The 15,187-nt window shown below is 45.9% G+C and overlaps 1 protein-coding gene across 1 annotated transcript in view; it reads left to right on the forward strand.

Annotated features, from left to right (window-relative positions):
• PCNX2 (pecanex 2) overlaps window positions 1–15,187 on the forward strand; it is a 243,488-nt gene that overhangs the window by 209,319 nt on the left and 18,982 nt on the right. Inside the window, exons 27-28 of the mRNA XM_037510412.2 lie at window positions 4,803–5,036; window positions 6,804–6,916. Coding sequence (XP_037366309.1) covers window positions 4,803–5,036; window positions 6,804–6,916 — 347 coding nt within the window. The remainder of the gene's footprint in view (window positions 1–4,802; window positions 5,037–6,803; window positions 6,917–15,187) is intronic.

Raw genomic sequence — 15,187 nt, forward strand, 5'->3', positions numbered from 1 at the left:
TGCAGCCTCTGCAGCACGAGTTTGATCCCCAGGTGGCCAGGGAGCTACATGGTACAGCAGACCTCTCCTGTCTCGCCTGCTGCTCCCTCAGCAGTGTATTTCAGTCAGTCTTCCTGTTCTGTTCCCCACACTGTCTCTGATGAATCCTCTTACCCCACCCCCCACACCTCTGGCCTGTACCCCAGTTCTTGTATGCATAAACAAATTTCTTTTAAAAAAATAAAATAAAATGTCCTGCCAGTAAATAGACAATAGACAAGCATCTAGATTCAGAATTTACATTTTTGGTTATTAGATGTGCCCTCTGGTGAGCAGCACAGACCCAGCTTTCTCCTGTCCCCCAACACCTAACCTTTCCAGAGATGCTGCTCGTGCCACTGTAGAGGCAGGACTGGGCACAGGTGCAGGTTTTCTGATCCCATGCAGATCGGGTAAAGGAGGAGTCAGAGTCCTCAGTAGTTTTGCAGGTTTTTTATTTGGGGTTCACCAGGCATATGGCAGGCAGGGGTGCTGGCTGGGGGGCTGGGAGGCTGGCAGGCCTCCCAGCCCCCAGCAAGTCTTCACTCTATCTGGGCTCTCTAGCGTTCGTTCTGCTGCTTCTCGGCTTCTCTTTCGGTTCTGCTGCTGCTGGCTGGGGCTGCTGGCATCACCCCGTGACGCCGCCCTTAAAAGCACAGTCTTAGCTCAGCTGAATCCATCTACCTATGCCCACACCCTATTCCAGGTGCCCGCCATCAGGCATGCATTCAGGACAAGGATCCATCATCTATCCTGATGGCGGAAGGGCAGAAAAGCCTGACATTTTCTTTACCCTACAGTCCACCCCCTCAGGGTTTTCTGCCATACAGTCTATACATATATATACAATTTTCTAAGCAAACAAACAATGCAGCCATGGCCCACAAAAGCAAATACATCAAATATAACAAAATACAATATAACAAAATACAACAGAACACAAATAAGTCCAGGCAGGGCACCAACCAAGAGCAAAAGACAATTATTGGTACCAGCAGATGAGCCACCAAATCTGCTGCCGAAGGCACTGCTCATACGAGGGAGGGGAATCACTCACAGCATCTACTATAACATACCAGGAGCCGTCAGGCTTCCTGGCCTTCTCTGGCTGTAGTCTAGTCTACAAGGCGCACACACAGCATCCACCCCCAGGATGCACTAGCTCTGGGGTTGGCAATTTTATTCTGTTGGGGGTAATCGCCAACCCTCAGGGTTTCTGTCTGCAGTCGCTCCAACACTCGGCCTTCACGGCCACCCATGCGACTCACAGACCCCTGCACTCAAGCCAACCCACTGCACAAGCACATGGGTCGGGGATCCAAACTCTGCATTTGGCTTGGGCTCCACCCCAAGCCACATTCCCCACCCGTCCCCCAAGGACAGGTTCCTCAGCTCCTCACCCTCACTCAAGAATGAGCAGGGCATCACCCACAGGTGATTTTACGAGACTCACAGGGCTTCAGCATACCCAGGCTGCTTAACAGCCGCTCAGGGCTTCTCAACTTATCATCAGTACCAACTTTTGCTTTCTTAGTTGGCTTTTCTCCTCCACCTGGCTGCTGGGCATAAACAGGCTGCTTTTGGCCATCTAGGCCCACTGGCCACCCCTAGATTCCCATAAAAAAACATAACCTGCCAAGGTCCTCCGCCTTCTGGCGGGATTGTCAGTCCAAGTTTATCAGTCCATGTCCATCAGTTGAAGTCCATTGGCCTCTCCTTGCATCAGCAACAGCAACAGCCTGCTGCCTCAGGGGTCATTGGCTAGTCCTTTCCGGTGTTGTTGGCTGGTCCTTTCCGGTGTCGTTGGCTGGTCCTTTCCGGTGTCGTTGGCTGGTTCTCTCGGGCGTCTCCTTCACGCCAGGTCTCGTCCTGTAGCTCGTGGACGTTGACCACCTTCTGTGCCGCCATGGCAACTCCAGCGTCATCACAGGCAAACAGTCTGTTCTCCTTAGTCCCTCCAGGTCTTCGGAGGGCTCCAATACCCGTCTACATGGATCCTGTCGACTTACGCCAATTGTAGGGGGCAGGACTGGGCACAGGTGCAGGTTTTCTGATCCCATGCAGATCGGGTAAAGGAGGAGTCAGAGTCCTCAGTAGTTTTGCAGGTTTTTTATTTGGGGTTCACCAGGCATATGGCAGGCAGGGGTGCTGGCTGGGGGGCTGGGAGGCTGGCAGGCCTCCCAGCCCCCAGCAAGTCTTCACTCTATCTGGGCTCTCTAGCGTTCGTTCTGCTGCTTCTCGGCTTCTCTTTCGGTTCTGCTGCTGCTGGCTGGGGCTGCTGGCATCACCCCGTGACGCCGCCCTTAAAAGCACAGTCTTAGCTCAGCTGAATCCCATCTACCTATGCCCACACCCTATTCCAGGTGCCCGCCATCAGGCATGCATTCAGGACAAGGATCCATCATCTATCCTGATGGCGGAAGGGCAGAAAAGCCTGACATTTTCTTTACCCTACAGCCACCTACCCAGAGCCTCAAGCTAGTTGGATAGGTAAGTCAGAGATGCCAAAGGTACACTGTGTGCAGACTGTGTACTAAGTGCTTCATATACATCATCTTGTTAGAGGGCAGGGAGAGGGGCACCCCAGACCCCGCAAACCTGCCTGCTCTAAATAGGTTCTGCCATCTGCTGCATCAATACAAAACATGTGAGACTTTAGTGGGAAGGAACTTTAATACAATTAGTGAACAACACAGGAAAGGCAAAGAATATAGTTTCTCAATCAAGCACCCAAAGTTACCCGTCCCCTCATGGGTAAAAGTCTACCCAAATGGGATTGGCCCAGAGCAAGGCCTGAAAGCCTGCCACAAGTCTAAAGTATCTTCCAGTGGGGACCCATAGAAAAGGATCAGAAACAACCAGACAAGTCTGGGAGGAAAAGAGCAAAATCAAAATCAAGACACAAATGGCCATTGTCACCTCCCCATGGGTCTCTCACCCACATCTGTGTCACCCAGTCCATGACTGAAAGGCAAGTGCAGTTTCTTCATGTGTCTCTCAGCTCCTGTGCCTCCTCCAGGTCTCCTTATGGCTCTCCATCCTGCTTCCTTCCTTCCTCAGTCTCCCTTGCAGCTTCTTCTCTTCCCCGCTCAGCTCCACCCTTCTTTTGGGTGGGGCAGGAAACCTGGAACCTCCCCCTTTCAGGGGACCACCCTATTACAATCTCATTTTAAATAAAACAGTGATGAAAAATGGGCATCGTTATCTCTCCTGTCTTTCCCACCTATTTTCGACTTCCTTTGGCCTCTTCTTCCTCCCTTCCATGGAAGGGATTTCTTAAGGTCAGCATCAATGTCCTGGGGTGTGTGCTATAGAGGCTGGCAGAATAGATCAACTACTGAGTCCACTTATTGCCTGTGGGCTAACTTTTCTTGCTCCCTCACTTTGGGGTCAGGTGTATCATGGAATCTAATAAAAACATGCCCAAAAGAGGGAAACTCAATGTTCTGAGCCACAGATTAGTCTTGACTGAGCAAGAGAGGCTGAGTCAGGAATTAGCCTTGTCTAGCCCAAACCCAGCCACCAGGTATCTGTCTACTGGAAGCGGCCAGGGGGATGGGGCAATCTGCTTAGAAAAGAGCATTTTGGTGTCACCTTTAGGTGTCAGTCACCTAACCTGTGTTCATGTCCATTCCATATGTGCTACTGTCTGTCTTTTCACTTGGAAAGGAGGTGTTTTTATAATCAGAGAAGCCATCAGTGAAAGGTTTGATCTCTAGGGGCATCACTGCCTCCTGGCAGTAGACGTGGCCCTTCCTGTGGCTCCAGATTCCATGAGCTGCTCACCATGCTCCAGGCCCACCTCAGCCTCAGTGGCACCCGGCACCTCTTCCGATTTCCTGTGTGGTTGAAAAGTGGTGCAAGTTGGAACAGAGTCCTCAGCCACGTATGAGGCTCCATGCTGATGTATCACATCACACTTGAATTTCCATGGACTCTGTCACAGAATGGGCGATAGACTGTTGGAAGGAATCATATTTTCAAAACCTACAAGATGACTTTCACGAAAACTGTGACTCCAAATAATAAAGCCCAGGAGTAGCAGTTCTCCCAATTGGGGCTTACAGGTGAGGTGGCTGCTAGGAGGGAAACATGGGTTATTTTTGAGCATATCACAGATTTCCCCTGTGATATCTTGTTTTCTCTCTACAGAGTCTGGGCACCTGCAGCCGTGCACGTGCATTCTTTGTGTGTGTGTGTGTGTGTGTGTGTGTGTGTCTATGAGAGAGAGAGATGGAGAGAGAGAGAGAGCGCTCCAGGGAGTGTGCGCACGCGAAAGAGGGGAATGGGAAGGGAGAGAGAGAGAGAGAGAGAGAGAGAGAGAGAGAGAGAGAGAGAGAATTCTACATAAGAATTACTGTGATTTAGTTCACCAAACACCTTTTGGGGCCCTGGATGAGGGTCTGCCCCAGTATTTTTCAGGTGGATCAGTCCAGCCCAGTGTCCCCAGAAATTGAAGGGTGCTTTCATGAGCTTCTCTCAGAAGGGATAGGGCTGGCTGCCATTCTTTCTCATCTCAGATTCTGTTCTGATACATTCATTAGCATTTTGATCTTCTCACTTCCCTCTTTCCTACAGTGACCCTTAAGAGTGGGCTTTTAAGAATGTCTTGTGCGGGTTCTATGCATTAAGATCTAGCAGGAAATACAAATGTTACCACATGGGGGGAATTTCATGTCTCATAGTTCCCTGATATTGATTTACCTTATGAAATATAATAAATAAGGAGTCGTTCTGGTTTTAGAAAGGCTATAAAGCCTCAAACTCTTGTTTTCTCTCTGCAGAGTATAATATACTACATGGTCACGTCTCCCAAACTCCTCTCCTGGATCAAGGATGAATCACTTCTGAAGTCCCTGCAGCCTTTTGCCAAATGGCATTACATTGAGCGTGACCTCGCAATGTTCAACATTAACATCGATGACGACTACGTTCCGTGTCTCCAGGGCATCACGCGGGCAAGCTACTGTAATGTTTATCTGGAATGGATCCAATACTGCGCGCGGAAGAGGCAAGAGGTGGGTAATGGAGGTGGGGGACTAGAGGCCTTGAAAGGAAACTTAAAAAGCTTAGAAAGAAGGAACTTTGTAAAGCCCATCTCTTCCTTTAACTCTATGGCAGATTAATGTAGAGAAGAGAAAAAAAGCATTGGTATCAAGATAAATATTTCACAATTAAACAGAATGGAAAGGATGATGCTTAGTGAAATAAGTCAGAGGAGAAAGACAAATGCTAGATAATTTCATTCATATGGGGAATATAGAGAAACAAAATAAAGGAACTCACAAAACTAAACCAAAATAAGCCCTATAATATGACTGTGAAACTGAGTCTATGGAAGGGAAGAGTGTGCATGGGAACAAGGAGGGAGGGGCCCAGTGGTCTCTGGTAAAGGGACAAGGGTGCTTTGGGCCTGGTGTGGTAACATATCCGAGGAGGTGTGATCCTATTCCCCTAAATCATATACAGTGTTGTAAATCAGTGTTACCTCAGCAACAAAAGAAATTTTTAGAAAATGTTTATGTACTATATCTCCTCCAAAGAAAAATTGGAGGTAGTTCCCTCTAAACTGTGCTCAGGGACAGTGCAGTTTTAAACCTCTATCAGCTTTATAAACTTGAAGACTTTGTTTCTCTGTTTAAAGTTACTTTTTGAAATTTCGGTGCCATGCTGAAATCTGGAGAATTTACTGGCCTCCTATTCAATCATGGACACGCAAATGCTGTTTAGCCAGCAGAGGTTCAAATTGCTTCCATAGTTGTTTTTCTTGTGTTGTTATTGCTTCTGTGCTGAGAACACTTCTAGAGATGAATGCAGGCTCTTAGAAATGAAACCAGGGCCGATGATAGCAAATAAAAAGAAGAGAAGGCCAGCCTAGGAGGAGGAAGGGAAAGAAATCAAGTGGGGGGAATTGGTTTACTTTGCTTCTCGGGATCCGAAAACCTGATTCCAGGTGTTCTTGGTGGAAACAGTGGAGACAGTAGATTCAAACTGAAACACAACTTCCTCAGCAGCTGGTGAAGCATGTTGTCGCATGACCTGTAGAAGGTAAACCAAGTAATGACACTAGCCCGTGTCCTTAACCTTTTCATGAGTGATTAAAAACAGGTGGTTGCTGGAGTAGAGAGCAGACTCTCCTTTCTCCAGATGCATCCAGGTCTTAACCCATGGGCCTCTTCTGGTGGCTGAGATATTCAAAGCATCTATTGATATCCAAGGCTACCCGTGAGAGTGCATGCAATTTTTTGTACAAAAGATATTTTGATTTTAAATTTCTTCTCCATTCCCTCCACCTTTTGTAAGCTGACCTTGGATGGTCCCCTTAATTTACTTGTTGACTGGGACTTAGGGTCAGTTCAGTGGGTTCCTCATTATGGGGCGATTGCTTCCCTTACTTCTTTCTCCCTGTTAGACAGGCCTTCCCTCCCTCACCATGCCTCCCTCACTGGAGAATCTTAAAGTGGGCCTCTGTCTCACTGCAAGCTCTGACCACCTTCCTGACCTGAAGTGCCAGATTCAAAATTTCAGGAAATTGGCTCAGCAAGTCACATGTTATCCCCTTTCCTTCCTTAAAGTAGCTTCCCCGTTTTGAATTTTTTTTTCGTGTCCAACATCCAGAGAAGCTGTTTTAGGAAGAAGAGTGATCCCTATCCCTGGGATCATTTTAGTGGGGACTAGAGGACCACAAGGGTCAATAGTACAAGACTCCTATAACCATACATTTGTATTTCTGTGTTGTGCATGGCAGAACCCGTGTTGAAAGCTGAACACCCTTGTTCTTTCAGCCTTCAAAGAACCTGGACAGTGACGAGGACTCTGCTTTGGTGACTCTGTCCTTTGCCCTGTGCATCCTGGGGAGGAGAGCGCTGGGGACAGCAGCTCACAATATGGCCATCAGGTACCTGGAGAAACAATTGTGATGGGCTCCAATATTTGATATTTTGGACAGACCTTTGTCACATTCTTTGTTTTAAAATTGGACTGCTTATACTTGTTTCAGATGATTCTTTCCATAACATATGTTGGATCACTGTGATTCTTTGGAATATTAGAATTGGAAATGGCATTAACATGGATTAATCTGGGAATTTGGGGCTTAGGGCCTTCTGTGTTACAAAGGTCCATGTAGATTTTCTGGGAAGATTAAATGAAATCATGCATATGAAGTATCTAACATGGTATATAGCAGAATCAATGCTCAATAAATGTTTGGTCCCTGTTCCTATTTTTCCTCACAGGGGAAAAATCATCACATCTGTGCTCCATTTAAGATCCTTCTCTGCCTTTAGCTGTGGGTCTTTAGTTAATTGGATAGCCCTTCTGTTTTCTCAGCCTCTCTTGTTCTAGATCCTCCCCCTCTAGATGTTTATAGTCAACTTGCCTTTTCTTAGTGTAGAGGGCAGGCTGGACCACAGTATAGGTTTTCTGATCCCATGCAGACCGGGTAAAGGAGGAGTCAGAGTCCTCAGTGTTTTTTTGCAGGTCTTTTATTGGGGTTCACCAGGCATATGGCAGGCAGGGGTGCTGGGGGGCCAGGAAGCTGGCAGGACTCCCAGCCCCCAGCAGGTCTTCACTCTGGGCTCTCCGGCCTTCTCTCGGCTTCTGCTGCTGCTTTCTCGGCTACTTGCGTCCCTGTGACGCCGCCCTTAAAAGCACAGTCTTAGCGCAGGTGTACCCACTTCAGGTGCCCGCCATCAGGCATGCATTCAGGATCACAGGGTTCCTTCATCTATCCTGATGGCGGGAGGGCAGAAAAGCCTGATACCTTTTACCTTACCCTACACTTAGGGAACAAAATAAAACCCTGTCTGGACCACTCACCCTCCTTCACCTGTCCCTCAGGTCTTGTCTTATTCATAAACTAACTCTTAAACTTTCCCTCACAAATGAAAATAATAGCCCTTGCCCCACTGCTTCCCTGCCAGCTTGCTTCTGCTCCTAGCACTCCAGCGAAATTGCTCTTAATGAATTTCATCAGTCACCCAGTCATCACCCAAATCCGTGGTCATCTCACAAACTCTTTTGGGATTTAGAGATCAGTGGTTCTTAAATCAGGGATTTTGGGATCAGTAGTTCTGCGGGCCTACCCCTATTAGCGCACATTAAAATCTTTTAAGGGGCATTTAAATATCCTGCTACCCAGGGCCTAAGCCAGTCCAGACCAAGGACATCAGAAACTTTGGGGGTAAACCACACATCAGGATTTTTTATAGTTTTCCCAGTGAGGCAGGCTGGATAGAACATATCGGGTAGCTGCAGGACAATGAAAACACTGCAGCCTTGCCAAAGAGAATGCCATAAGAATAGTGAAGTCGGTCAACATCAAGATGGAAGATGAGTCCCACCCCCAAACCTTGTTAGATGCTCATTAGAAAGCTGGAAAAACCCATCCCAAACCAATGACACTTTCGGAAATGCCCTAATAAAGCCAAAAAGTGGGCGGCAACCCCATGGGACGGGGGGAGGAGGGAAAATACCTCCCCTTCTCTTTAAAGTGTTGCATATTCCACCCCGTCATTAAACCTCATGCCAATCCACCCATAAAAGTGGGAAACCCAAACCCAGTTGGCCACCACTCTATCAAGTTTGCACGCGCTTCTTCCTGCTATGCTTTCTCTTGCTACTAACGCCTGGTCTCTACAAACTCTGACTCCTGAATTCTTTCTTGGAACCAAGTCAAGAATCCGGTCAACCTCGGGTATAGGTCTTCCTTCTCTTTTGAGGCCTCTCCCGCCATAACGGGGGGTGGGGGGGGTTCAGTGTGCCCTAAGGTTGAGAATCACACAGGCCTAGGGAGCTTAAAAAAAGGGTGTGTCTTCTGCTGAGCCTCTTCTGGCTCCTTCTCTAGAGGGACTTTCTTCACTTTTTCTTCATTGCTTTTCTGATACAATGTTCTGTAAAAAGGGCTCTTTAGAGAACTTGAGTTTAGGAGGCTGGATTACAAGCTTCTTAAAGGCAAACCCCACTTGTATTTCCCCAACAGCCCTCCCAAACTCTGGCCACTGGGTAAACCTTCCAGAGAACCTTGTTCCCCATGTTCTCAAATGCCCTGCCTGCGGGAGCACTGGGAGTCACTATTGGTGGCAGGTTGTGGAAACACATCACTACGATAAGAGCTGAAAAAGTTGAGATGTGGTTGGGCGCTTTTCTTCATATCTTTGGAGCCAGTGGCCTCCCTCACTAAGAGGAAAAGAACTGAGGTAGTTAGAATGTGTGACATTGACTATTCTTTCAAGTCTACATCTTAGATTTTCTTTTCTTCATAGAGAAATGCTAATGACCTAGCCTTGAAGTCCTGTGTTAATAGTTGTGTAGGGTAAATGGAAGTGAACAGATTTTTTCCCACCCTCCCGCCAGTAACATCAATGATTGACACCTGTGGTCTTGCACGCCTGCCTGATGGCAGCACCTGGAGTGTGGTGTAGACGTGTGTGCGTGGGCACACCTGAGCCAAGAGACTCAGCATATAACGGTGTTGTCATAGGTGTGTGGGGGGGGGTCTGGCAGAGGACAGAGTGGCAGAGCACAGTAGAAGCCAGTGGAGAGACCACAGGAGAACTCCAGAGAGCCCAGGAAGAGTGAAGATTCGCCAGAGGGTAGGAGGTCTGCCAGCCTCCTGGCCCCCAAGCTTCCCTGGCTGCCCTGCACCTGGTTTCCTCGATACAAATGGTGTAGAAAGGTCATAAAAGCCTGAAAAAGCCACCAAGGGCTCCAGGACTTTTCTTACCCCTCTTCCCAGATCTGTAGAGAACCTGCCCTGTGCCTTGCTGGCACTTCAGGATTGTTAAAGGAAAATTCTCTGGGGAAGGAACACTGGTTCCAGGCTTTGTCTTTCTTTCCCTCTGACTCAACCTTACACTAGACCCAGGCAAATCCCTCTGTGGTCATCTGGGAATAATTTGAGGTTTGTTTGAAAGGCTAACAGAAGTGTCTCCGTGGCCTTCGTACAAGGCATGTTGTGACTCTTCTAGGAGCTGCTTCTTACACAGTAAGGAGAATCTTCAGGTATTTGTAGCATCCAGGCAGATGGTCTTCTTATTTGCTAGATTTTAAGTTTTACATAAATTTCAAATTTCTCTTACAAACTGCAAATTGAAATGCTCCAAAGTTTTCCCTCTTTTGGTTCCTGTCTAAGACCTTTTCAAAGACTTCTTCAATCTTGTTCTTTCGTAAATTAGCCAGCTATTCCTGACCAGGTGTTTTTTGCTTGGTCTGCTTTATTTTTTCCTTGATTAAGCACCATGTTTACCAGCTGCTTTTTTTTAACCTTGTTTAGATGGGATTTTCTTTGTTTCAAACAGTTTCCTATACCCAGTGTCAGGTCTACTTGTTGCAAACATAGTGATGAGATAAATCTGGGAATAAACTCTTGCTGTTCTAGGGAAGGATCTGATCATCTGGGACTGGTTCACTTTACTGAGAAGTAAAATCCTTCCACATGCTTTCATTTCAGTCTTTGACTTACAAAAGGTAATTTATTTTACATGCTACCCCAGGCCAGCAGTCAGGCCCGAAGTTCATGAAGTTCTGATTAGGTAGCTGCGCTGTGGGGCATAGAGTGGGCTACAGTGTGAGGAGGTTAGAACCTGGTAGGGTACCCATCTTTGCTTTGAGCAAACAGCTCTGCTCTGCATTTACTGTGCTGGAACTCAATACATGATTTTGAGTTCAAAACATGGTTCCAGAGTTCAAAAAAAATTTAAGATGATTTTAAGACAGTCAAATTGCTCTCCAAAACTGCTACCCCAGTTTGTATGCCCACCAAGAGTGCTTTGCCATACCCTTCACTAATGCTGGACATTTAATCAGTTTAAATTTTCATGGTCTCATGGGCAATTTTATCTTGATTTGAATTTGCATTTCTGTTGTTAATAGTGAACCTTTAAAGGTCAAAATATTTTTTTTATAAAATTTATTTATTTATTAAGATTTATTTATTTATTTATACAAGCACTGGGTACAGTGGTACAGTCAGAAACACTGGAGGGTGAGAGAATTCACCAGAGCCAGAGCAGGGAGCAGAACAGGCAGAAGGACCGAGGTACACTGCTGAGGGGAGCAGCGGGAGGCAGGAGAGGTCTGCGCACCATGTGGGACCCTCACTGGCGGCCAGGGATTGAACCGGTGCTGCAGAGGCTGCGGGCAGCTTCGCAGCCCAGCGCTCAACCGCTGCGCCACCAGGGGAGGCCCAAGGTCAAAATATTGTTATGTATTTATTGGTCACATTTTCTTTTCTGTGAATTGCTTGCCAGTTTATGTTCTTTAGCCATTTTTTGTTAGGTACTTAGAGGTTTTCAGGAGCTAGTCTCATTAAGATTTAACAATGTTGAAAATACTTTCTATCAAGATGTCCCTGTCTTATTTTTATATGACATCTTTTAAAAACTGATTTTACAATTTATGGATTTTTGTCTTTTAAAAATGTTTTTATAGCTCCAGATATGAAAATACTAGCCTCTATTTTCTTTGGATAAAATTTTATTTATATTTATTTTTATTTAATCTGTGATATAATTATAATCATTTTAATTAATTTGTAAATATCATTTGTGAATTACTTATAACTTATTTATATTTTTTCCATCTAGGTTTTGAATCCTGTTAAGTCTTAGAATTTAATTTTGCTCTACTTATTAGTTGCCTTGTTACTGTTTCATGGATTCTGACATTGAAAAGGATAGAAAATTTCAGGGTAAAAGTAATCTTTAAGAATAATAGGCAGACGAGCCAGGCATAGATGTGCTATGCCAACCCCCGTGCTGGAGGCTGCATGCCACAAGACACAAGGGACCTATGGCAGATTGTCACTTGCAAGGGCAGGAGGACACAGAGCAGGTTCCCCATGAACCTAGCAGACAGGGTGAAGGAGGAGAGAGTTCCAGAGAGTCATCAGTGGCTTTTCAGTCTTTTATTGGGATTTACCAGGTACACAGCAGGCAGGGGTCCTGGGGGGGCCGGGAGGCTGGCAGGCCTCCCAGCCCCCAGCAAATCTTACTCTTTCTGGGCTTTCTGGTTCTCTCTGGTTCTCTTGTGGTTCTCTCTCTGATTCTCATGGTTCTGCTTCTGCTTCTGCTGGTGTCCCCATGACGCCGCCCTTAAAAGCCCAGTCTTAGCCCAGGTGAATCCCATCTACGTATGCCCACACCCTACTCCAGGTGCCCGCCATCAGGCATGCATTCAGGACCACAGGGTTCCGTCATCTATACTAATGGCGGGAGGGCAGAAAAGCCTGATACTTTTACCTCACTCTACACACTATCATGGTGTAGGGTCGTATGTGGCATGTGCCCACCCCTTTCACCCACGGTACATTGAGACACAATCTGCTGGGACATAACCTGTTACTCCTTCTAGTCTTTATTTGATTTTTTAAAATTTATTTTCTTACATTGTTGCTCATTTTTGTACAGTATTTGATTTCTCCCCTCAGGTGTAGTCTCCATAGTTCTCCCAGCACCATAATACCCAAGATCTGTCACCACAGTCCTTCATGCTTTTCCCTCCCATGCTTTGACCTCTCTCCCTCACCCTCCCCTGCTGTATACCTCAGATCTTGCAAGTTTTGTCTTTTTATTGACCCTTTGTTCAGTTTCCCTATATAAGTGAGACCATCCAATATTTTCATTTTTCCTTCTGACTTATTTCATTGAGCATAATCCTTCCAATGGCATGAGTTTAGCTTTTTGAATGCTGAACAGTATTCCATTGCTTATATATGTACCACATCTTCTTGATCTATTCATCTGTTTTGGGGCATTTATGTTGCTTCTGCAATAAATATAGGAGTGAAGGTTTCCTTTCAAAATTAATGTTTTTGTGTCCTTTGGGTAGGTATCTAAGAGTTGGATCCCTGGATTATGTGGTAGGTCCATTTTTAGTGTTTTGAGGAATGTCCACACAGTTTTCCATAGTGTTTGGACCAGTTTGCATTCCCACCAGTAGTGTAAGAGGGTTCCATTTTCCCCACATTCTCACCAGCATCTGTTGTTTCAGGATTTTTAAATATGGGCCATTCTCACATGTGTGAGGTAGTATCTCATCATGGTTTTGATTTGCATTTTCCTGAACATTTTTTCATATGCCCGTTGGTCATTTGAATTTCTTCTTTGGAATAGTCCTCTATTTGAGATGAAGCCCCAAACTGTGGCCAGTCATCATCCTGGATCACCTCACCTATAAGATTAAGATCCATTTGCCATACAGGATTTGGGAACTCAGAAGTCAGAACCCAAAAGAGATATAAGCAAAGTAAACATGATACAAGACCCTGACCAAGATAATAAAATCAGTTCATCATGCCAAAATCAGAATCTTGGAGCATGGGGAAAATGTCAAAATTGAAATCATAGAAAAATAATGGTAACCTCAAAAACAGAAGAAGAATTTCTGAGAACTTACACAGTGACACTGGCAGAGTCACCTCCTATCCTGGCCTGGTGTACAGGATCTTGTGTACTGGCTCCTGAAATGTCTGGACATCTTTAGGAGACATCCAGGTTCTCTTTCTTATGAGTCCCCAAATTTATTGCACTGCAGAATTACCTGGGCAATTTGATCAAAAAAGAGACCTCCAGGCCCCGTCACAGACCGCCAATTTGAGAACTCTAGGAATTGGGACGGGTCATCTAGTTTTAATTTTGAACAAGCCTCCATGTGGGTGAGTCCTTTGCAGCCCGACGCCGGTCCCCAGGTGGCCTTGGGGAGCATTTTACACTAGGTGATAGCGATTAATCTTTGGGATTTGGAGGTTTCAAAGCATGGAACTCTTGGGTGTTCAGATACCATGAGATATTTTTTAAAGCTCTTCATCAAACCTTGCCTTTTAGTTACTTCTCACTTGGGGATTATTATTTCACATTTTATTGGGGATTTATTTGAAATAATACTGCTGAAATTCTTTAGCCAGTGATTATACGAGATCCTGCAATATAAAAAATATCCTTTACCACTGAAATCCTTTGCCAGTGATTATACGAGATCCTGCAATATAAAAGTGTTGGTTTATATGCAAAGTTTATGTAGTCTGGACAGACCGGTTTAGGATGAAAATAAGAACAGCAGAGCACCTCTATAACAGGCTCACTGGGTACAGGGAACAGCGCTAAGTGCTTTTTGTGAGTTGACGCACTTTATTCTCTCTGGGGGTCTGAGGGGATAAGACAGGCACTATTTTTGGTTCTATTTCACAGCTGGAGAAGACATAAGCACATTGCTTTGTCAATGTTTTTCCATTGCCGAGTCCTTTCCCAACTCTAGATTCCTGCTCTAATTGCCACCATTAATCCCATGTGCTCTGTGGGATTTCTTCAGGTTGCCCCTAATCTCTGTGGTCATTTTCCTGGAGTGACTTGGCCACACTGTCTCCTCCTCACCTACTTAAGCTTCCTTTTGGGAATACACCCTGTGCTGGCTTGTGTTGCTGAGAATGGCCATAGGCACCTGCTCATGTCTGTGTCGTGGCTCCCAAAGCTCCCTGTGACCCATGCTCAGGGGCATTCCATCCTCTGGGTCGAGGGGCACCTTGCCCTCTCCTCTGGCCCAGGTCCCTTTCCTATAGGTGTTGCTACCACCTTGCACACAATGCCCCAGCTCTCATCAACACATCTGTGTCTCTCAGGACCCAGACATGGGCGCCCCAGGACAGTGAATGCTGGACCCTGGGCTGTATTTGTGCTGTATTTGTACTGTCCCTCCACTGACCCATATCCGTTGTTATAAAGCCACATTTGTGCTCTCAACCCCTCACAGAAAAAGATTCTCAGCAAGCCCCTCCCCAGCCTCCACATTCCCCTGAAATACTTGATCCTAAAGATGAACAAAGGAAAAAAAAGTAAGTGATAATGCAGACAAGAGACTTGCCCAAATATAAACTACAACTATCAGAACCAAAATTCAAGCTTGGGTATGGAGCTTCTGGCTCCAGTTCTTCCAGCTCTGCTGGGCCATGTGATGCCTCCCCATGTAACAGCCAGACTCCAAAACCAAGTCAGGAGTCTTGGAGCTATTTGAGGGACATCATTGCTTGCTTCCCAATGGTCTTTAACAGGTAGGAGAGAGCTGGTATCCAAACCAGGAGGTGGAGTGATTTTAGACCCAAGAGGGTAACTTTTCAGATCGAAAGTGCATAAAAAATGGTTACTGCATTATCAATTCAGGATGTGTGCTGAAT

Source organism: Talpa occidentalis, unplaced genomic scaffold, assembly GCF_014898055.3.
Source record: "Talpa occidentalis isolate TD23 unplaced genomic scaffold, MPIMG_talOcc4v2.1 talOcc4.14, whole genome shotgun sequence".
In the NCBI taxonomy this organism is placed as follows: domain Eukaryota; kingdom Metazoa; phylum Chordata; class Mammalia; order Eulipotyphla; family Talpidae; genus Talpa; species Talpa occidentalis.